Source organism: Thrips palmi, unplaced genomic scaffold (assembly GCF_012932325.1).
Source record: "Thrips palmi isolate BJ-2018 unplaced genomic scaffold, TpBJ-2018v1 HiC_scaffold_16, whole genome shotgun sequence".
NCBI classification, from domain to species: Eukaryota; Metazoa; Arthropoda; class Insecta; order Thysanoptera; family Thripidae; genus Thrips; species Thrips palmi.
This window is the reverse complement of record NW_023144625.1, coordinates 15,028,736-15,050,966: the sequence shown is the minus strand read 5'-3', so window position 1 is coordinate 15,050,966 and position 22,231 is coordinate 15,028,736. Positions and strand designations below refer to the sequence as shown.

The following is a 22,231-nucleotide window of genomic DNA, read 5'->3' as shown; positions in this document are numbered from 1 at the left end:
GCCCCCCCCCTCAGCTGCTGCAGGTGGTGTCATGGCCATGCTAATGCAAGGTTGATACCGCTGCGGCGAGTGGTCCCCCCCCCCCCTCTTCGCCATCTGCGCCATCTGCCTCTGCCGGAACGAGGCCGGCCTGGTGCAAGCCTGCTCGCCTGCAAGCGCGGATGGGGCAAGTTGGACGTCATCCCGCACTGATGGCCGCCTCGCCGCGCCGCCCCACTGTACGTTCCAGCGATTCGCGTTTTTGCCAAGGTCGCGGCCTCCCTTGTCGTTATGCAGATCCCGCTTTGACCGGCCGCACAAAAAGCGGACAGCAGCGAAATAAAAGAAATTATCTGCGGTCCGATTTTTTTTTCTTGGGAGTGTGGGTGGGGTTGGGGCGGGCAAACGCATGGCCCCCGCGCTGACGCGCTGACGCAGCACTGTCAGTTCCAGTCCTTTGTTCTGTCGGGCCTGCGTCGGCCCGACGGCCGCGGCGTGGGCGCGGAGCCTGGGAGGCAGCAGCAGCAGCTCGAGGAGGACGCTGGATTCCGGAATGCAGCCGGGACGCCGTCTGAGACGTCCCGCCTGTCTGCCAGGCGTCGGCATTGCCGCCGACGCGACGAGCGACATTAAAACCAGCAGACTGATTCCGAGAGCCGCCTTCGTCGCTCTGTCTCTCTCGCACCCGCAAGAACATCCCGTGAGTGCGAGAGAGACAGCGACGACTCTCGGAATCAGTCCACTGCTTGCTGCTCCGCTCCAGCGCGCAGCGCGCCACCGCAGACAGAGCCCCTGCGGCGTAGGCAAGCCGCCGACGCGCGTGTCCGACGGGCCGGCCTACGCCGGGGTTGACGGGCGCTGTGGCGGCAGGGCCGGCAGTCCGCTCCAAGTGAGCTTTTTGTTGGTTCGAGCCCGTGTGCCCTGCAGTGTGCCCCCCCCCCCCCCCCGGCGGAGCAAAGTCATCCCGCAGGATCACCCGCTGGTCCGGATCGGCGATGCAGTGTGCGCAGGGAATAAGTTTGTCCTTTGTTTCTGGACTGGAAACGCGGGGCCGAACGAACAAGTGCGGCGGGTACTCTGGTCGGTTCGGGTTCTGCAAGTGCGGCCGAGTGGAAGGAAGGAAAGGATTCGGGTGCGGAACTTTGCCGCAGTGCGACTCGGGCTGCACTCCAGTGCGCCTCCAGCGCGCCCCGAGCGAAAGGGGTAACCGACCGAAGATTTTCACGGACACTGATTACCTAATGATTGAAATTATGTGATCAACGCACACGGCGAAAACGGTTCCTGGTTTTCCCAGGAGCTCCCTGGAGATCGCCCACCTCTTTACCGTAGGGTACCTGAAAAAATCAGGAACCGTTTTTACCGTGTAATCAGTATATTTTTTAAATCACCATCCAGAAATTAGTGTACACGTAAATCTCGAGTTGATACCGCTCCCACTGGAGCGTGACTGGAGCCTGAGTGTGGGTGGAGTGCGACCCATGCACGATCCCAGGAGCGCGTTCCCATATTGCGGCGTGGGGGGGGGGGGGCTGAAGCCAGGGAAGCCGCTGAAGCACCCACAGTGCACCAGGCACGGCCAGGCACGGCCAGGCGGCGCTATAGGCAGGGACCGGCAGGGACTCTGGGGTAATAGTTGCGGGCTCTTATCTATACCTAAGGGGCACCTGCCGCCGTGGCGCTGTGGGCCGTTAGGCCTACGCGGGATGGGGGCGTCTGAGCGTGGAGCGTGGCGGTGAGCGTGGCGCGAGCGTGCGTGGCAGTGTGTTGGCGCGTCGATGTGATGCCTGGAGCCGAGGATTCGGGGCCGGAACTGCAGCCACCGGCCGCCACTCGGCACCAAACGGCGCCAGCGCCGCGCTCCAGTCATCAGCAGACCGATTCCGAGAGTCGTTTTCGTCGCTCTGTCTCTCTCGCACCCACACAGGACGCCGCACGAGTGAGAAAGAGAGAGACAGCGCGCGACGAAAAGGACTCCCTCTCTGCATCAGTCATCAGAGTGTTTCGGCGAAGCCCATTTCGGTGGCCCAGTGATGATCGGGAGTGGCGCCGCCGCTCGACGCAAAAACAAAGGGGAAAGCCATACTCGCCTCCACCCTTTCGGCCTGGCCGGGTATAAAATTCCCGCCCTTGTGTGTGAGTGTGTGTGAGTGTGTGTGTGAGAGTGTGAGTGTGTAGTATTGGGCCGAGCGCGCTGCACACGATGGCCGATATCAAAGTGTGGCTGAATAATGCATCCTTTTTTCACAAAAGCATCGCTCACGGTGTTTTTGGCCGGTAATGGGTGGAGTGGCGCGGAGTGGCGCGCGGCGGCCCTTTCAGGCCCTTTCATGCCCTTTCGGGCCCTTGGCTCCAATTTTGGTCGCGGCGGACCGAAGGCCCGAAGGCGGATCGCCCCTCCGCCGGGATAAAAATGATAATACGGGCACGCCGTGTGATCCATTCGATGACGCGCAGTCCTTAATTGGAGGAAAGACGCGCCGAAATAAATTAATTAATGAGAAGAGCCGCGAGTGGCGGCGGTAAGGCCCCTGCCGGCCCCTGCCGATAGATAGGCTGATTGATTATTTGCACGTTAACCGCCTTGACGTGGTTGACGCGGTGAAGGGGGATCTGAGGGGCCCTCTGAGGCGCTCTTGGAGCGCTCCTGGCGGTGGGGTCTGCGCGAGCGCTGGAGCTTGCTGGAGCTTGCTGGAGCGGCCTTGGAGCCCATGTGGGGCCTGGAGGCCGTGGGGGTCGCCCCGGGTCGCCCCGTTCCGTTCCCCGGGTTTTGGCGCTCGGGCGGTTCGGGCCCGCGCCACACCGCCGCGTAGGGGGGAGGCAACTCTCTCCAGCTTATTGGAAATCGCTTAGCGCACATTATTTATTGTTGCCATAACATTAAATTCAAATTGGGACGCTGTAGCAATAACTGCGCCGGCGTCGCCGGCGTGGGGGCGTGCGCGATGCGCCCTTTATGTGTGCCCCGCTGCCGGCCAGCCAGCCAGCCAGCCAGCCAGCCTGCCGAATGCACGAATGCACGAATGAAGCGATGGGGCATGAAGCAATGAAGCGCCCTTTCAATATCTTGGCCTTGTTGCTCGCCGCTCTCGATATTATTTCTCTGCTCGAGACGGCCGCCTCCCTTCCCCTCCGTAAATGAAGACATTGATCCGCGGAAAATGAGAGCGTTGTATCGTCTCGGCGTCCAGGACCCTTCCAGGACCCGTCCAAGACGGCCCGGGCCACCGACCGCAGCGCGCAGCGCCGCCCGACTGCCTTGGGCCTTTTTACCATCTTTTGGTCCTTTCGGGCTCGCCAACCTTTTTGAACTTGCCAGCTGTTTTGGCTTTTTGGACCGTTTGGGCTTTCCAGCTATCTCCGATTTTTGGCCGTTTTGGACTGGATCGTTTGGCCCCTTCTCGCCCGCCCCCACTCGCCCTGTGCTGCCAATATCCCCAGCTGCCTCCGCTTGCTGCGCTGCTGTCTGAAAAGCAGGCTGGACAAATACGGTGCCGGGTGAACCGGCAGCCCGTCGACGCCGCGGGGCCGGCCGCCGCGTCCATCCAGCAGACTCATCCCGATAGTCGTTTCCCTCGCGCTGTCTCCCTCGCACCTATACGGGACGGCCCGCGAGTGCGAGAGAGACAGAGTCTCGGAATGAGAGGCGGGCGGCTGCATTATGCCGGCCACTTGAGATGGAGCCCCACGAGGCCGGCTTTGAATCCGGTAAGCTTATGTGTAGTGCTGAGCCCCGCCAGCCCCGCCAGCCCGCCAGCCCCTGCCGGGGTTAGTGTCCATAAAAGAATGTGAGTACTCGGTAGGCCCCCCGCGACGGGGCCGCGGCGGGGCGTGGTAGACAGCATCGATGGGGCGGCGCGGTGCCACGGCGCCTCGGCCTGCAGGCGGACGTCGAGGACGTTGAGGACGTAAAGGCAGGCATAACTCAGGCCGCCATCCCAGCCAGAGGTTGCTCTATCTATTCCTTGCCTGCATTTGCCATAAAAGGCGCTGAGGGTAGATCTTGGTGCGCTCGCTGCTGCCGCGGCCCCGCCGCCCCGCCCCCTGCTCTCTAGCGCCCCACCACGCCCACCGCCCCGCCCCGCCTGCCGGCACGCGGGGAGGATTACCCGTGGAATCATTTCACGCTCGCTCGCTCGCCGTCAATGATATCCGAGCCGAGCGCACGACGCAGCCGGGGCCTCGGCGCCGTCCGTGGAGATGAGCCGAGCCGGGGCCTGCATGCTGCCGGGGCTGCCAAGGCTGCTGTACGGAATGACACGACGCCGGGGCACCGGACTCATTCCGTCGCTCTGTCTCTCTCGCACCCATGCAGGACGCCCGGCGAGGGCGAGAGAGACAGAGCGGCGGAAACGAGTCTCGGCAGCAGGGCGGCGAGGACGCCGTCGTCATCACGGCCGCGTCGCCGCGTCTCAATAAAAACGGCCAACTTAACGAAAGGGGTTGGCGTCGCCCGGCGTCGCCCGGCCCGGCCAAGTTTGGTCGGTTACTTAGACTCGGCCATTACGCCGCCTAACGCTTTAATTAATACTTTTAATTTCCGGACGGTGGAGAGGGGAGCGCCCCTTTTTGGTGACGGACCCCGCGGCGCGGGGCACTGGCCTCGCCACTGGCCTCGCCACTGGCCTCGCTACCCGCCGCGGTTTTGCGTCTTTTTGTCTAAACTCGCGCTGTGCCGCAGGACGAGGACGGCGACACGCCACTGCACGACGCCATCTCCAAGAAGCGGGACGACATGCTGAGCCTGCTGCTGGACAACAACGCCGACATCACGCTGACCAACAGCAACGGATTCAACGCGCTGCACCACGCCGCGCTGCGAGGCAACCCAAGGTAGGCCACTGCACTGCAACGCAACGCACTGTCTGCCCGAGCGCGCTCCCCGTCCAAGTGTAGTGCGTGGGGACGAAGAGCCGCCTTTATGTTGGCCGGATTTATGTCCCCACTGTAAGTCATACTGTTCGATTATGGGAAGACCGTGATTTGTAGTGCCTGGAGAAAGGCCTGGAAAGAGCAGCGGGACTGCCGGGATGGAACCGCGGCGTGGAACGCTTCAAAGTTGTTACTTTTGCGTCGGGGATGAAGCCCTCTCGTTCTGGGGGTAAGTTGCTCTGAGGCCATAAATGCGCAAAGCCACGGTGAGTAACGCTTTGAGCTGCTGTCACTCAAGTTCGAAGACGATGGAGTGAGCTGGTATCTCTCGAGGTAGGTGAAATCAGGGGGTTTTCATCTTTTATCAGGTAAGTTCAAAGACAATGCGCCACAACGATTACGGTGAGTAACTTAAAAAATAAAACGCTGTCATTAAATTACAGGGGACGTGGTCAAGGTAAGTTTTGACGGTGTTTTCAGGTAGGTTTCATTAATTAATCTTAGTTAAAGTTCGGGTGAACAAGCTGCGTCACGATAGCACAGCGGTTCTCAACCTTTCTCGGCTCGCAACCCCAAATTTGTAGCCAAAAATTTCCGCGACCCCCAGGAAAAGTTTCGCGACCCCACGGGACCCCTCCTTTAGCATGCCACTGCGTCTGATCCGAGGCGGGCATTTTGCTCCCTCAACGGGCAATTGGTCTTTGGACCTTCCTTTAGCATTCCTCTGTTACGGAGTGCGATTATCAGTCTTGTTTGGGAGCATATTGCCCCTCAAAGTTGGCCAAAAATAAAATTTTTCTTTAAAAAATCATGTTTTTTGGGTCGATTTTAGCAGCCCTGGGGTCTACCCGAGGCGGGCATTTGCCCCCTCAACGGGCAATTTGCCCTTTGGACCTTCCTTAGAAATGCCTCTGTACGAAGGCATTAGCATCAGTTGGGGAGCAGTATTGTCTCAAAGTGCCAAAAAGGCCCAACGATTTTTCAAAGCATTTCTGACGTTTGGCCAACTTTGAGACAATACTGCTCCCAAACTAAGACTGATAATCACACTCCGTAAAAAGGCATGCTAAAGAAGGTCCAAAGACCATTGCCCGTTGAAGGAGGACGAAATACCGCCCGGGTCAGACGCAGTGGCTGCTTAAAATAGGCCCAAAACACGATTTTCAAAGACATTCTGACCGTTTCGGCCAACTTTGAGACAATACTGCTCCCAAACTAAGACTGTAATCACACTCGTAACAAAGGCATGCAAAAGGGAAAGGGTTTCAAAGCCCAATTGCCGGTTGAGGGAGCAAAATGCCCGCCTCGGATCAGACGCAGGGCTGCTTAAAATCGGCCAAAACACGACCCCAGCTACCTCGCCGCGACCCCTTAAAATTTTTTCGCGACCCCACTTGGGGTCGCGACCCTAAGGTTGAGAACCACTGCGATAGCATTCCAGGGTAAGTGACTCTCTTTCCTACGTCCCTCTTGGCCGGCCGTCAAGGTGCGTAAGAACAGACTGAATTCTGCTGGTTTCAAGGTGAAAGACAACAAAATGCTCAGGTAGGTAGCACAGGTTAATTTTGGTTAGACTGCTTCAAATTAATTCAAGGGGCTTCGACCTTCCTTCGATTAAAGTACACATGTTGACTCAGCCTACCGCTACAAACCATCAAGCGTCGCGTAGCAGAGCTCAGAAAAGAGCCAGGCGTGAGATCCGAGTCTAACTTCCCCCTTTTCTCCCGTTTTTTCCTTTCTTCTCTGAATCTATTGAGACATTTACCAGTGTCACGAGGCCGGCGGCCGTGTGGGTCGTTTGTCCGGCGTGCCCTGGCGGCAGCCCTTCTTTTGTTCCGGGGGTCGTAAGTCGCATCGTGCGTCCCGGCCCTGGTGGCGGCGAGGCCATGGTGGCGAGGCCTTGGTGACGGCGAGGCCCTGGTGGCCGCGAGGCCCTGGTGGCGGCGAGGCCCTGGTGGTGGCAAGGCCGTGGTGGCGGCCGGCGACCGCGTGAGGGAGCGATGGATGAGGAATGCTGCTGCACCGCCCGGCCCGCCCGGCCTCCTTCGTCATCGTCAGGGCTCGGCTCGGCCCGGCACGGCCTCGGTGGAGGCGGCGGGGCGCGCGGCCGTAATAAAGGAGGACGCCATCGCCATTGTTTCCCCGGGAACAAAGGGCACACTTGAAATACCTGTGTGAAGCGTGCGTAACGCGGCGGGGCGCGGCGGGGGCGCGTCTGGCGGGGCTGCTCCGAGGGGAGGCAGCCCCCCCAGCGAGCGAAGCGCGCGGAGCGTCTGCGCGCCGTGCCCATTGTAGACTGAGTTATTGTCGGAAGTGGCGGTGACGGATATCCGGTATTTTATCCTGGCGGGATCAGCGTGACAGTGTACTAGTGTGCGTGTCTGGCCGCTGCAAACGCTGCAGGCACCGCAGGTATCGCGTATTCTCGTGTTTGCGCCGCCGGAGTGGTGTTGGAGTGCTGCCTCGACCCGGAACGAACGCCGCAACGCCCCGCCACTCGGCGAGGGAAATCCACTCGCGTCGACCCTTGTCGCAAAATCGGGGGCTGGAGTGGGGCCGGCTTGCCGCCGTTCGGGGTCGCGGTCTTCTTGGCAGTGTACGAGTCCTTAAACGGGTCCCGGTGTGCCGTGGCGGGGTCTGCCGGGGTCTGCCGGGCCGGGTCGACAGCAGGGCGTATGGCTGAGATTGGCCCCTGGCTATTTTGCCGGCGCCGTCTCGTACGTTGTGGAGTAACAAGGCCTTTAAGGCCTTAACCAGCCCCGACCTCATTTAACCCGCTACCTCTCGCCCAGGGCCTGCCAGCCTTGCCAGCCTTTCCCCCCCACCCCCCCACGCGCACACATGACAGACCACAGGGCGCCTGAGCAGCGCGCTCCGCTCCGCCCCGCCGTGCGCCAGCCAACTCCTTCAACTTAACTATTCCTTGAACTGCACTCCCTCCCCCCGGCTCCGTGTAGCTCTGGCCACAGTTGCGGTGCCCCCCACCCCTCCTCCTCCCCCTCGAGACGGCCGTGTACTTGGTGGGCCGGCACGCACGAGCGGACCCAGATATTGCACGGCTCCTTTTCAAACTTGCCGCTCGACTCGCGGGGAAACTGTGGAATTGCAGGGCGGGCGATCGAAATCGGCGGGACGTGGTGCGCGGCGGACGGGGCGGGGCGGGGCGGGGCGGGGCGGGGCGGGGCGGGGCGGGGCGGGCCGGGACGGGACTCCGAGCCGACTGCGCCTTTCGACCAGACTTATTGTAGATTCATGACTGGTCGCGGCGCGCCTCAACCCGCGGAAAGTAATATTGATACAGAAAGAAATGTGGGCTGCGTCGCTGCGTCCGGGTGGCATGGCGGCAGGGCGGGGCTGGCGCCGCTGCCTCCAGACTCGCCTCCAGGCCCACGTCCTGCAATCAGGGTAATCGATCCAATTTCCACGGTTTGCGTTCATTTTATTTTTTTCACGCCGCGTCTTTTATTTTCCACACCGCGCGGGTTATATCGGCTCGGACGGCTCGCACCTTTTAGCGCGCCCCGCATTCCGCGCCGTCTTCGCGCGTTGCCCGCCGCGCGCAAAAAATAACAGAAAAGGTGGGGTAAAAAAAGAGTAAAAGGACTCGCGGAACGAACATTTCTTTGTCGCTCCCCTCGCCGTCCCGTCCCATCCCATCTCGGGCCGAGCCGGCCGAGCCGTCCGCCCAAACCCTAATGCCCGTGCCGGCCGCGCCGGCCCGTCTTTTTCGCTAATTGGAACGCGAAATATTTACGGGCAGTATGACGGCAGGCCTGGGTAGGCGAGCGTGGCGGCCTGGAAGGGGGCCTGGAAGGGGGTGGGCGGCGCCGATGAGAAGCAAGCGGGACCTGTATCGAAGTACCTCGGGGCGGTGGGGGGCGGCGGGGGCGGTCGGCCGGTGGGGGCGGCGGCGGAAGGGTTCAAGTAGTGATGAAAGCAGGCGAACTGCTGAAACTGCCGGGCTAGCGAAGGCGTGGCGAAGGCTAGCGGAGGCCAGCGGCAGCTGGGGCACGACCTTGCGAAGGGCCGGGACCCGTCGAGCACGGTGCCGCGCCACTGTGTGTGTGTGTGTGTGAGAGAGGAGAGAGAGAGAGAGAGAGAGAGAGAGAGCAGCGCTCAGCCTGACCTCCCTCATTCTGTTCCGCACCTCTGATTGCACACACACGTGCTGCTGTATTAGCGCCCGGCTTTCATCCCCCTGCCGAAAAAAAAGAAGAAAAAGAAGAAGAGAGAAGGCCTCGCGAAGATAGAAGCAGGGGCTTGGCCGGGCCGGGCTTCGCGGGCGCGCCAAATGTCGAAATCTTTTTGTGCGGGCGTCTCGCTGCTGGCGCTCGGGCCGCTCGGCTGCGCTGCTGGCGCTGCGCCGTTCCTTCCCCACATTCCGACAGACTTATTTCCACGGCCGTTCGTTCGTTTTCCCTCCGCGTCGTCGTCGCGGCGCTGCTATAGCCGCGCCCATTCCCCGATTTTTCGTCCCGATTCCCTTTGGCTGCTGCTGTGATTCCCATTCGCCATTATTCGACGCGATGCTCCATCTCCGTCATTGCCGCTCGGCCCTTCCTTCTCTCTCTCACTCCCTCCCTCCCTCCTCTTCTCTCTCTGTTTCGTTAACACATCCCCCACGGCGTGCGGGCGGTGCGGGGGAGGGGTAACATGGCGCGGGGGTCCCGGACCGGTCCAATCATTGTTTGGGCGAGGGGGCGGGGGCGTCCTGCACGGCGCGCACGGCCCTGGGGACGACGGTTTCCCCGCAAGGAGGCCCACTGCTGCTTTAGGTCGGCCGGGCGGTAAAAAAGGCCGGCCTTAAATATGTATCTTCCGGCACAGAAATTTGGCATCCAAGTTCGGCGCTACGCTGAGCTACGCTGAGCTACGCGGCGCTGTGTCGTCGTCCCCCCTCCCTTGCCGTCGGTCCCGCATGGCCGGATGCCTTCCGGCGTCGCTGGAGCTCGTCGCGTTACGCCCCAGACGCGTCCCAGACCTCCCTCCCGAAACTTTGTTATTCGCGTCCGCGTCGCGCCCGCGTTTGGATCGTCAGGAATTTAGATCAATTTCCCCCCGGCGCGTCGGCTCGGCTCAGCGCGCTCTGCGCGGCCCGGTCGCCTCACACTTTTTCCCCAGATGTTGATGCTCGCTGGAAACTTGTTTTGGCCCGAACGGCACGAGACGTCCGTCGCACATGTGCCGGCGAGCGGAAAATCTTTTTGCCAGGAGTTTCTCTTTGCCACTCAGTGGCTGCGCTGCTCCGCGCTGCTCGGCGCTGCGCCCGCGGCGATGCTCGCCGTGCTGTCCTGTTCTGGGCCCTAGCGGCCCCCGCGGCCCCCGCGGCCCTGGCGGCGGCAAGTTGCCCCCTCCTTCTTGCGGATGACAGTGGGAACAGGAGAGGCCCCGCCCCGCCCCGTCCCGCTACAACTCGCTGCCTTCGGGATCGTCACAGTATGGTGAACTGTCTCTATCCTGGCGGTCGGGTTGGTCGGACTGCCCTGTACTGTACTACCCTGCCGCCGCGCGCACCAGCGTCACGACCCCACTGCAAAAAGAGTGGAAATAAAAAAATAAAAATGTCTCCGTTCTTCTTTTTTTTTCGGCGTGTATTTATCGTGCGTTTTAAAGCCGATTGGAGGCCGCAGCCGCGCAGCCCGTTGGAGGGCCATCAGATCGGAAGAGCCTTTCGGAAGTCCGACGCCGACGTGAAAAATCCAATGTGAAAATGAATCGCTGGCGAAAAAGCCGTGTGTGTGAGAGAGTCTGTCTGTGTGTGTGTTTGCGCGCGTTGGCGTGTGTTGGCGTGTTTGTGCATGTGTGTACGGCGTCACCAGAGTGGTTGCGCTCCCCCTCCCCAAAGTGCTCCTCTTCGCATATCGCGCAGACTGTATGGCAGCTGTATGGGAGCTGTATAGCAAGCCCTGGAAATGGAAGATTGCCTCGTTAATATTTGGCAGTGAGGGATGGCCCATTGTTTGTATTTTTCGCACAGTGCGGGGCGTGGCCGGGCGTGGCGGCGCGCCTGGCTGGCTGCTGCAGGTCGGAGAGAGCCAGCGTTAGCGGGTACAGCGCGCCGCGCCGCGCGGGGGCGACAAGTGTGTGGGTGTTACCCGAAAAAGGCGCGGGGGTGGGGGTGATATACGCGTCCCGGCGAGCATGCATTAGGGGTCGCGGCGGGGCGGGGCGCGGCAGGAAATTGGCTGCTGTCACACGCAAGTGGCACGCCGCGCCCCCGCCACCCCCCCCCCCGCCCCGCCACGCTTCGCCACCTCAGACTCCCAGGCACACTCACGTCCCGCGAGTTGCCAGACGGGCACTGCCGGGCCGCCGCGTCTGGTACGCCGTACGTGTCGGGTACGTGGTGTGTGTCTCGGCTGCCCGTCTGTCTGTCTGTCTGTCTGTCTGTCTGTCTGTCTGTCTGCCGGAAAGAAACTCCCCTGCCGCACGTTCGTTACAGCGCGACGTGTCGGGCGCGGGGGATGGACACTCTAGGCTGATTAGCGCCCGCCTCCCTCCCCCACTCCCCCCACCAAGACCCTCTCTTTCTGGCACAGAAGCCCGGCCCGGTGGGGGGGCTGGCTGGGCCGGGGAGCCGGGCCCCACACAGCAGGTGCATCTGAAAGGTATGCTAACGTATGCAGATTGTGTTATTCGGCGCGACATGCCCGCCGCGTCACATTTTGAATGCGCCAGTCGTATCGGGCCTGGCCTGCGGGGCTGCGGGGCCGCGGGGCCTGGCGGGGGGCGGCGGATGAAGCTGTGGCACACAGTGCAGGCACCAACGGGCACTAGCCCCCCGCGGTGGACAAGGCCAGGTTGCTCGACGTCACAGATCATGTCCTGACGCCCTGCTCCCCACTCCGCTTTGCCTAGCTCGCCATTGATGATAGATATCGCGGCCCGCCCCGCCCGGCAAATACAGAACCGTCACGGTGGCTTGAAATATGGGCGCGTCCCGCCGCCCGGACAGCGGCCACGCCACGCCGTGTCCATCCGTCTCGTTTTGCGGCGTTCCGAAACGCGCGTCGCGCGGCGGCTTTGCGCGCTGCGCTGTGCCAGGCTGTGCGCGCGTTGCGGCGACCAGGCCTGGCCCCGCCAGCCCACCAGCCTGACGAAGACGGAGCGCCGCCCGCCGGCCCGGCCCAGCACGCCGACGGACGTGACCCAGTGCCGGCCGAGCGGTCCCCACCGCCGCTCTCATCTCTCTGTTTTCTCTGTCTCTCTCGCATTCGCGGGGCGACCCGCGTACGTGCGAGAGAGAAAGGCAGAGCGCTGTGCGAAATCAGTTCGCCGGCCCGGCGTGGCGCGGCCAGCGCGGCTAGCGCCCGCGGTGCGCGGGGTAGGCACCACGCCGGGCAGGCCCGCGCGCCGGGCTGGCCTGCGCCACAGGCGCCCCTCCGTTCGTGCAGCACGCAGCGCGCGCCGCGTCTAGGGTTTTATTTTCTTTAATTTCTCCCTCTTTCTCTCTTTTTTTTGAGAAGGGCTTTGGGGGTGGGCGTTGTCCGAACTTTTTAGTGTGTTGATGTTGAAGGTCTGCACTGCCAGGTAGGCTACTTCGTGTCGGGCCGAGGAAAATCAACACTCGCATTGGTTGGCGGCGTGGTTGAATTTGGGGGGCTCGGCCAGGTTAGCCAGGCTTGGCGGGCAGGTGCTGCGGGCCGTGCTGGCTATCCCCCCCCCCTCTCCCCTCTAGTGCTCATTTCTCCCCCCTGGGGCCACGGCGCAACTACGCTGCGGGGCTGAATGTGGTGTGTTATTCGAAGCAAATGGCTAGCATTGATTTGCTGGAGCGGGGTTTGGCGCATGTGCGCGCTGCTTGTGTGTGTGTGTGTGCGCGCTGGACCAAGGGCCGTGCGACTGTACGGGCGAGGCGGGGAGACAATGGCGACCCCGACTGCCATACCGAAGCATCGGAATGGGCACGGCGGGGCTCGGCGGGGCTCGGCTGTGCTTGCGTAGGCCCGGCGGCTGGAAGCCTTCCAGTGGAGGGGCTCGCAAAGTTAGCGGAGCGGTCCAGGCCGCAGCGCCACGCCCTGCCGCGCCGTGCCGCGCCACGCATGTCGATGGTCGGAGTTGCCGTGAGTTGGTCCAAGGGCGGGCAAGACGCGTCGCTGCAGGCTGATGCCGAACGGCGCTCTGTCTCTCTCGCACTCGCGGAACGTTCTGAGAGTGCGAGAGAGACAGCGTGACTGTCGCACTGTTGAGGCCGCTGCCCCGCACACAGTTTCCGCCTGCTAGTGGCGGGAATAATTGAGGAGGGACTGACTGCTCCAACAGGAACGACCCGACCCCTTCTCTGCCTTCGTTGTGGCACGCAGTGACACGCAGTCTTCCCGCGTCTTGTTATGACGCGCGTTTCGCCACTCGGACGCTCGCTGTTGGCCTGGCCGGCTGTCTCGCCCCGCAGTGTCCGGCAGCGTCACGGCAGTGTCACGCAGTGTCACGCAGTGTCACGCACGTCCAGCTCTCACTCGCCCCCTTCGGCCGCGACCAACGGCGCCGTTGTATTTTTTCCGGTTCCGCTTCCGTCGGCCCTTCTAATTCCCCTCTTGTTGCTGCTGCTGCTGTTGTTGGCGCCCACCCCCAAGTCTGCGAAGGGAAGGCTGCCACCCCCGCCGCAGCCCCGCCAGCGCTGCCAGCGCGGCGATATGCTGTGGGAACTGAGTTGTAGCTCGCGATACGCGCGCTTAATTGTGTGCCGCGCTGAATTGGGGGCGGCCGTCATGGCGGGGGTGGCGGGGGCGGCGGGGGTGGCCTTGATGGCCGTCAGGTAGGAGGATGGTCCTTTACTGCGTCGCAGGGGTGGTCATTCCCCGGCAGGCCATATTACGCCGGTCTGTTTTTGTCGCGAGTGCCCCGCCGGGTGTGGATCTAGCAGACTGACTCCGAGAGCAGGTTGTCTCCGTCGCACCCACGCGGGAAGCCCCAATGGGTGCGAGAGAGTCGGAGCGAATCTCGGAATCGGTGTGCCGCGCGACGTTTATAAGGAGGCCGCGTTAACAAGCTGGTGTTGCTGCGTGCGCCTGACGGCTGCGCTGCGGGGGTGACAGGGAGAGGCAGCAGCTGCGGCGACAAGTCGGCACGGCTGGGGCCCCGTCGTTGTCGATGTCAACTCGCGCGCCCGCCGCCTCACCTGCCCGCCCCGCCCCGCCGTGGCTTCAGCAGGGCCCTGTCTGCGTGAAGGGCGGTCGGGTCGCCTGAAGGGCGGCGGCCCCGCGATCGGCTCGCCGCCGTGACGGACGGGCGGTGCTCGCGACGGTCGCGTGGCCCGCGCCCCCCCATGTCTCTGGACGGCCGTCTTCTTGGCAAGTACTCGGACTGCCGAGCCTGCCGAGCCTGTGGACGGAGCCGCTTTGGCGAAGTAACGGCGCCGCTTGGCCCCCCGAAAGCCCGCCCGTAATTCAGCGTGCTCGCGGGCCGCTGCTGGGGCCGCTGGAACGTTCCGGAGATGCCGCAGCCTCATAACAGAGCGGCACTGCCGCGCCGCGCCGCGCCGGCCGGGTCGAGACATTAAAAGGCGCCTTTTTTAATTCCCCGCCAGAGGGGTGCGCGGCCTGGCGGCCTGGCGGCCACTCAGCGCGGTGCAGCTCTTGTAGTCCGTCAAGCCGGCCGATCCGTGTGGCTGCGGCTCGCCGGCCGGCCACTGCAGTCGCCTCGGCAGGCCTCGGCAGGCCCGCCCTAAAAGGAAAAGGACCGCGCCGCCCCGTGTGCCGAGGAGGGCCCTTACGCCCTGGCCCCGAGGAGGGCCGAGATGAGAGCGGCGCCCGCTCGCCCCGCAGGCCCGCGCCCGCCTGCCGAGGCCGGGCTAAACTGCACGCCGTTTACAGTGCCTCGCGCGCGGGTTCCGAGGTGGAGGTGGAATTTTTGGGCGGGGAACGGGTTTTCTGCTTGGCGCGCACCCCCCACCCGTTCTCCATCCCGGCGGGAACGACAAGCGCGGAAGAGCAACTTTTTACCATCCCATTTCGGTGCGTAAAGTGAGAGTCTTGTTGAGATATTCTCCTGGAAGTAGTTACGCCGGGGGCCAGGCGCGTGGGCTGCCTGCCTGGCTGCCTGCCTGCCTGGCTGCCTGGCTGGCCGCCTGCCTGGCTGTCGGGCTGGCTGTCGGGCTGGCAGGCCGCGCCGCGAGGGTGCAATCCCGCGGGATGACGCCGGCCCGGCGAATATCATCAATATCGGGAGTGGCTCTGATCTCGAGCCGGCGAAAGCTCTTGGTGTTTGACGAGGGCAGGCCGGGCGGCCGCAGAGCGCTCCGAGCGCGCCGAGCTCGCCAGCCAACTTTTTCGGAGTGAAGGCTTCACGAGGCGTCGGCAGAGGCGTCAACAGCAGGCCGCCCACCCCCTTCCTCACTTTTTTTCTTCCTTTTCCCTGGAGTGGAAAGAGGTACGGCCCTTCGCCATTATTCAGGCAAGGAACTCGCGCATACTGACTTTCTCCCTCACACCCGCGCGGACGTGCGCGGGCGTACAGGTGCACACATACGGACGCAGAGCGCGCGCGCGCACACACACACACACACACACACACACACACACACACACACACACGTGGCGGCGCTCACACGTACAGCATCAGCATATGGACGGTATACGGGCGCTTGCTCGCGTGCACGGAGGCCATGGCGGGGCCTGGCGGGGCCTGGCGGGGCATGCTCGGGCACGTCTCGTGGAGCTGTCTGGGATTTACGTATCGAATGTGCTGCGAACGTCCGGCCTAGATTGAAGTGGCGCTGCGATGAGGCTCGCTCAAACGGAGGAACAGGAAAAAAAAGAACTCCCAAAAAATAATGTGCTTAAAAGCGCTGGAGGCTGGTTTACCTCGTAGACCCAACAGCCCTGCAATGAACTGGCACCACAACTTTCAAGATTTTTTCGGCGGTGTTTATTTCTTTTGCCGTCCTTTTCACAAGCTTTTTGCACGGCTTTATACCTGTTCAGAGCGGAGAAAAAATTAGCCCCTAGCGCGTTGGGAGGGGGGACTGGGTCGCTTTTTGATGTCGGTGCGTTGGCCTCGTTAGGCGAGCCGGTTTGTGCTTTGGCCGCTTTGGCCGCTTTTGCCGCTTTTGCCCTGCAGCCCGTGGTTGCCGTCGTGAGCAGCGCCAGCCTCGCTGCAGTGTTCCCTCGTGAAAAAACTCGCCGAATGGAGCGGAACGCTCGTTTAATCTCCACCCGGTACTCGGAGGATCCTTTGAAACGGCTAGCCGAGCGTGAACCCTCGTTGGACGAAAATGTGGCCGGGAAAGCAGCGACGTCCCGGTGCGACGGCAAGTAGCGTTTTGTACCCAGTGCGCCGTCCGCGCGGGGTAGTCGCGCTGGCGGCACTGCGACGCGGGGTATCCGCGCCGGCCGCGCAGCATCCACGCCGTCCCCGGCCAGATGCTGGACTGCGGCAGGGGTCTCTGTGCGTCGGACGGACTGCGGCGTGGTCGCGGACATCGTCGCACGTTGTTTGTACCTCTTTGAACCGTTCCGAACGTCGTCGTCGTGGTTTCCACCCAGCGGAACGCTTTAACGGCCCCTGCACTGGCGGCAGAACGGCGGCGTGGCGATGATGTGCGCGCGCGCTGTCACCGCCGCGTCGCGGAGACGGCGGAGGCGAGCCACCAAATTTAATTAAACGTTACCTCTCAAATTTTGGCGGTGGGGCTTTATCCAGCAGCCTGGCCCGGCTCCGGCAGTTCTGCCAGCTCCGTGCGGCGCTGTGCCGGGGCCTGTGCCGGGGCCTGGGCCGGCGCTGTGTGAGGTATTGATCTGTCGCGCGCCTCCTCCCTCTCCGACCTTGCGCCACCCTCTTTGCACCCCAGTGCCTGTGTCCCCCGGGGCCCCGCCGCGCCCCGCCGCGCCCCGCCGCGCCCCGCCCGCCCCGCCGCCACCCCCGCCCCCGCCGCTGCCCTGGCACCAGCCGGGACGATCCTGGTAGGCTAACAGGTCCCCTCTCCCTAGACCTTGCAGTGAAAGTTGTGCTGCGGTGCTGCCTGGCCGCCAGGCTCGCGGGGCGTGGTGGGGCGTGGCGGCCCTGTCTTGCCGAGCAGAAAGAAAGTCGCTTTCAAGGGAAAAGAAATTCCGTAATGTGAAATCTCGACTTTGCCTCGCCACGCTGTTTTTATTTTCCCTGTTCTTCTTTTCCCTTACAGATTTCCAGTGTAACATTTACCTCCCCGCCCCTCATTCGTTCTCGCGTTGCGCTATGGATGTTCCGCGAGGCGCAGCGCGAGGCCCGCCCGCCACGACTCGGCCGGCGCGGCGCTGCGGCTTCGCTTCAGTATTGCTTTGGCGAATGGGAATTCCTTCCCTCTCGTCGAGCAGCGTCAGTGTAAGAGTGGGCGAGTCGGTGTGTGTGTGTGCACTCACGCGCGCCTGTGTGAGCGTGTATAGCCGAGAGGGAGGGACTCGGCAAGACCTTGCACGGAGCGTCTCGGTGGGTAACGGGGTTGCACTCGGTGAAGGTACACACACCTCGGCGGCCTATCGCGCCCCCGGCTCGGCCTGGCTCGCCCCCAGTCGGCCCGGGCCGCCCGCCCCGCCCCGCCCCGGCGCGAGGCTACCGCCACTAGACATGAAGGGCGAATTCCAGTGTCACGCTATTCGCCAGCATTCTCCCGGAATGCTTGCCGAATGCTTGCCGCGTCGTGAATGCCCTCGCGCCTCGCCGTGCCCCGCCCCACCCCGCCTTGCGACGATCGTTTAGATGAAAAGGATTGTCGGGGCGAGCGAGGCGAGGCAGCGCCAGCCGGGCGTCGACACCTGCGCGGCTGCCAAGGACGCCGAGGACAGCTGCAGGGCGGCGCACAGTGCGGCACAGCGGCCTCTCCGAGTAGAGGGCCTCGCCGGGCGACTTGGCGGGGAAAAAGGGGTCGCAGGCCCCGGCAGAGGGGCACACACGTGGGGCCTACACTGCGCCGCGCCGTCTACCCCCGCAGTTTCCAGTGTCCCCGCTCCACCGGGACGCAGTGGCGGACGGGCAGGCGCTTCGTTTGGCGTTATTTATTCCCGGGGCCAAATGACGGTGCAGCTGCCCGTCAGTCATTTCGTCCACCGCCGTCCAGCGCGCACAAAGCCCGTTGTTGACCCACTTCGCGGAATTTCGCGCGACCCGCGTGTGTCGGATGGTCTCTCTCTCTGTCACTCACACACTTACACACACTCTCTCTCACACACACACGTAATCGCCAACTGGCCTGCGCTCATGTAAACCTGCACACTCGCGCGCAGACACAGACACACACACACATACACACACACACACTGCTGCCTCCAACCTGGCCCCGCGCCCGCTGAGCGCCGCCGCTGACCTCCATATCTCTGCGCGTCCTGCCACGGCTCATTAGCTGGATGTCTCCCTCCCTGCCTCGCCTGCCTCGCCTGCCTCGCCTGCGCCCCTTTTGCTTGCCACGTAGTTTCAGCCGTTAATTGCGAAAGCGAGTGGAGCGTGGTGTAGTTTTGCCTAAGCTCCTCGCCTCGTTTGGCGCTGCGCTGGGGCTGCGCTGGCTGGGGCTTCGCTTCGCCGGGGCCGCGCCTCCTGGAATAAACTCCTTAATGCCGAGCATTTAGCGGGACGGAACCGGAGGTACGGCAAAACTGCAGCCAGGAATGGAATAACGCCAGTTCGGGTCCTGCAGATTTACTGTGGAGTTTGTCTCTCCGCGCCGCTGGCGGCCAGGCTGCCCGGGGCCGGGCAGCACTTTAATGGTTCGCAGTCTGTCCGCGAGGGGCGCCGTGCGCTGTAATTACCACCTGTTTTTACGGTGGACGACGCGAGTGGATTAGGCCGAGTCGTCGCGCGCGCTCCTCTGCCCGGCTGGAGTGCCGCTGGAGGCGCGCTGGAGGCGCACTGGAGGCGCGCCCCCGGGCCGCACAGAGGGAAAATATTAAATTTAATTCATCTCCGGGAATGTCTAACAAAGCGCAGCGCTGCAGTGGTGGGGGCGTCGCGGCGTGGCGGGCCCAGAGGGGGCCCAGGCGGGGCCTAATGCACAAAGAATACGGAGCGCCGGCCCGTCGCCGAGCCCGTCGCCGAGGCCGTCGCCGTGGAGGTTGTTATTGTTTATCTTGGACTCGGCCCGCCTCCCAATTAATCAGGGCCCCGCTTGCTTGAGTTGCTCGCCGGGCGAGCGGCGCCACGCCCCGACAGGTTTGCGCGCCGATTACAAAGGCGGCTGCGCTGCGTCCCCGGCCAGGACTTTTCTTCGCCTCTAAAGGAATTACGGCAAATGGATTGATACTGAAAGGGGCCGGCCGGTAGTCATTTAATCTGGGCGGTCCGCGGCGGGCTCGGCGGGCACGGCGCGATGCCCCGGGGCACGGTGATGGGATGCAGCCCCCGGGACATGTGCATTGTGTTGATGAGCAGCGCGCAGCCCGGGCGGTAATCTAGACAGCAGTTGGCACTCCGCCCCCACCGCGCCGCCCCGCGCTCCGCATGTGGAGCCTCGCACCTGGACGCCCATCCCCTCGGAGCTCGGCGCCGCTCGGCGCAGCCAGCACTCCGAACGCGGCCAGCCGAATGATGGAGCGTGGCCGAGGTCGCAGACGGCCTCGACGGGCTCGGCGCGCTGGAGGGCCGTGCAGGCCGGCAGGCCGTGCGTGGCGAACGTGTTTCCACAGCTGCTGAAGAAACAGCCTGCACATTAAACGCAAAAACAACAGCAGCAAACAACGCGCCGCTGTTGCCGGACATCTCGTGCCAGATATTATCTCGCTCCCTCGCTCTCGTGACCTCGCTTCCTTGTTATTTGTGTTGGTCCGGCGGACAGGTGGACGGACAGACAGTCGTTGGAGGGCACTGCAGTCCCCGCTGGGAGTGGCAGTGCAGGCCTGGGAGGATAGAGAGCCCCGCTGCCGCATTGTCAGCAGCAGTGCACGTGCTTCACTTCAAATAGTGCCGAAAACTGGCGTTCCGTGATAGCGTGCTCCTTTGCATACGTGAGCCGTGGCCGCAGGTGGGCCACCACACTGCCTTTTTGCGCGGCGTGGTTTTCGGGTGGCCGAGGCATGGGCGCGGTCTCTCCCGGCGCCGCCAAGTTTGCCGCGCGGGCACGCCGCCGGCCCGCCGACCTGACTGCCTCATCCTCTTTTTGTTGCGGGACTCCCCCTCGAAGGCCTCTGAGGCCTCGGAGGCCGCGGAGACGGGCTGAAAGGAACCGAGGGGATTAGGGCCGCCGCCAGATCTAGGCGGGCCGCGCCAGGGCGGGGCAAGGCGGGGCCCAGGTCAAAAACTTAATTTGGCGGCAAAATTGGATATATATCCGGAATCCTTGGATACACCGCGCTGGCTGGGACTGGAGTCCCATTCATTACCCGCAGAACGGCCGCTTCCTCGGCGTGGCGCCGGAAACTTGGCCGCCAAGGTGGACCGTCACGCGCGTTACGCAATATGTGGACGAGGGCTTTTGCCGAGTCATTCATACACGGTGCCCCCCGTTCTTTGCTGCGTAACGCCAGATCCCCCTTTTGTCCGGTGCAATCTTATGAAACACCAGCCGCCGGCCATGCCGGAGAAAAGTGGATGGGGCGGAGTGTGTGTACACTCGGATCGCCAAGGGGTTGGCGGGGTGGGGCGTAATACCTCCGAAGTGGTGAACAGAAAGCTAGCACATTATCATGTAAATAGCCCTGGCGTGCCCCTTTGCCGGAACACCCCACCCCCTTACCCTGCGCGCTAACCCGCAATCCAGCCCAAATTCTGAGGCCGGCCTCACGAAAGAAAAGGCGGCTTTGGGCGGCTCTCGGGGCCATCGCGCCTCAAGTGACGAATTGGCCGTGGTTCATCGGGTGCCGCTCCTCGTTCGAACCGCCGGCGTCTCGCTTAAGTGCGCCCTGAGGCTGCTCGAAGGGGGCCGCGTTTTGCAGTGCCGGGGTTTGGCCGCCCCCAGTCACGCACGCCTGCTAACGACCCAAAGATACCCGGCGAGCGGCGCGGGCGCGGAGCGTTGTCCCAGGGCAGACTCGCTGTGGTTTGTGCAATGGATTGGCGCTTTGTGGCTGGCTGCCCGGCTGAGTGCGGTTTGGCGGCCAGCGTGAAAGCGCTGTGGTGGACACTCTGTCGTGGTGGCGGGCTCGCTGTGTTCGTCGGTGGCAGTGCATGGCAGTGCCGGAGGCAAGTTGCGATCCTTGCCAGGGACTGTTTCGGTGACAGTGGTAGAGACCGTGGCGGTGACAGTCCCCGGTGGAGGGAGGCTGGTCGCTGCGAGAAAGGCCTGAAGGACGCTCTGAGGACAGCTGCGGAGGGCGTACCGGGGGCAGGTCTGGAGGCAACCCTGGATGTGGGGGCCGTCTTAAGAGAAACATGGCGCGTGTGCATGCCCTGTGCCCTTCCTCCCTTCGCTCATCGGTCTTAGTCAGGGCCGAGTCGTATCGCCTGGCCCAACCCGGCCCGCCCGGCCCGCCGTCTCTCACGCACTTGGCCGGGGGGACACTGTTAAAGGCCGAGTGCTGCTTTTGTCGACGCGGCGCGCCGCCCTCCAACTTGAAATGAATTTGCGTTCGGTCCTTTTGTCTGGCGTGGAGCAGCGCGCCGCATTGGTGAGACAAAAGGTTCGCTGCTTATCGACATGGCCTCGATGAAGTGGAGGCGGAATGGCTTGGAAAAACAGGGTCGAATTATCGGCGGAATCCCCAAGTGAATTATTTGCTCTTTCCAAGTGCTGCGTTCTTGTTGTACGGAGCGTTTGCTGGAACGGTACTAGGGTGCCCCGCCACGCTCCGCAGCCCCGCTACGCCCCTCCACGCCCCACTGCGCCATACGACGTTGCAGCTGCCGCCACGGAGGCTGCGGAAGTCAGCGGAAACTGCGGATTCCTGCTGTTTGATTGCACGCGTTGTGTTTGCGCGGCTGTGTGTGTGAGAGAGCGTGACACACACACAGGCGGAGAGAGCGGCGCGCACGTACACAGCGGCTTCACATACACACGAGCCCCAGCAGCGTGCGGGAAGCAGCACTTAACTTAATTAGTGTCCTCAAGTTTGTGTGCGGGCTGAAGGAAGGTTCCTTCTTGTGCGTGTTGACGTAGGTCTCCCCGAATCGAGCCCAGCCCGCCGCGGCGCGCCGCCGTGGTCATCCAGCCGGTTGGCAGCGCCAGGGCGCCACCAGCTCGGAATGAGTTTCCGAACAGAGGGGCGGCAACTTTTTGGGCGGAACATTGTCTGTCTTTCGCCATCCCCGCGTCGAAACGCGAGGCTAGGGCGCCGGTGAACCACTTCAATGAACAGGCCCAAACTCGGCGTCTTGTTTTGAGTTCCGCCGTAATTCGCGCGGCAGAAGTTGTGTCGTGTCGCCGTCGATAGTTTCTTTTGGCGTGGCGTCAGCCCCGTCCTGTCCGTGGGGCGGCGGGGGCTCTTGTCTTGCTCGAGTGGACATAAGTAGATTCCGCCGGGCCGGAGGAAAAAGGCCATCTCTT

General features: G+C 63.1%; 1 protein-coding gene across 1 annotated transcript in view; it reads left to right on the top strand.

The window, feature by feature from the left end:
* LOC117642265 (E3 ubiquitin-protein ligase mib1) overlaps nucleotides 1-22,231 on the top strand; it is a 160,829-nt gene that overhangs the window by 7,824 nt on the left and 130,774 nt on the right. The window contains exon 11 of the mRNA XM_034380259.1: nucleotides 4,661-4,812. Within this exon, the coding sequence (XP_034236150.1) occupies nucleotides 4,661-4,812 (152 nt within the window). The remainder of the gene's footprint in view (nucleotides 1-4,660; nucleotides 4,813-22,231) is intronic.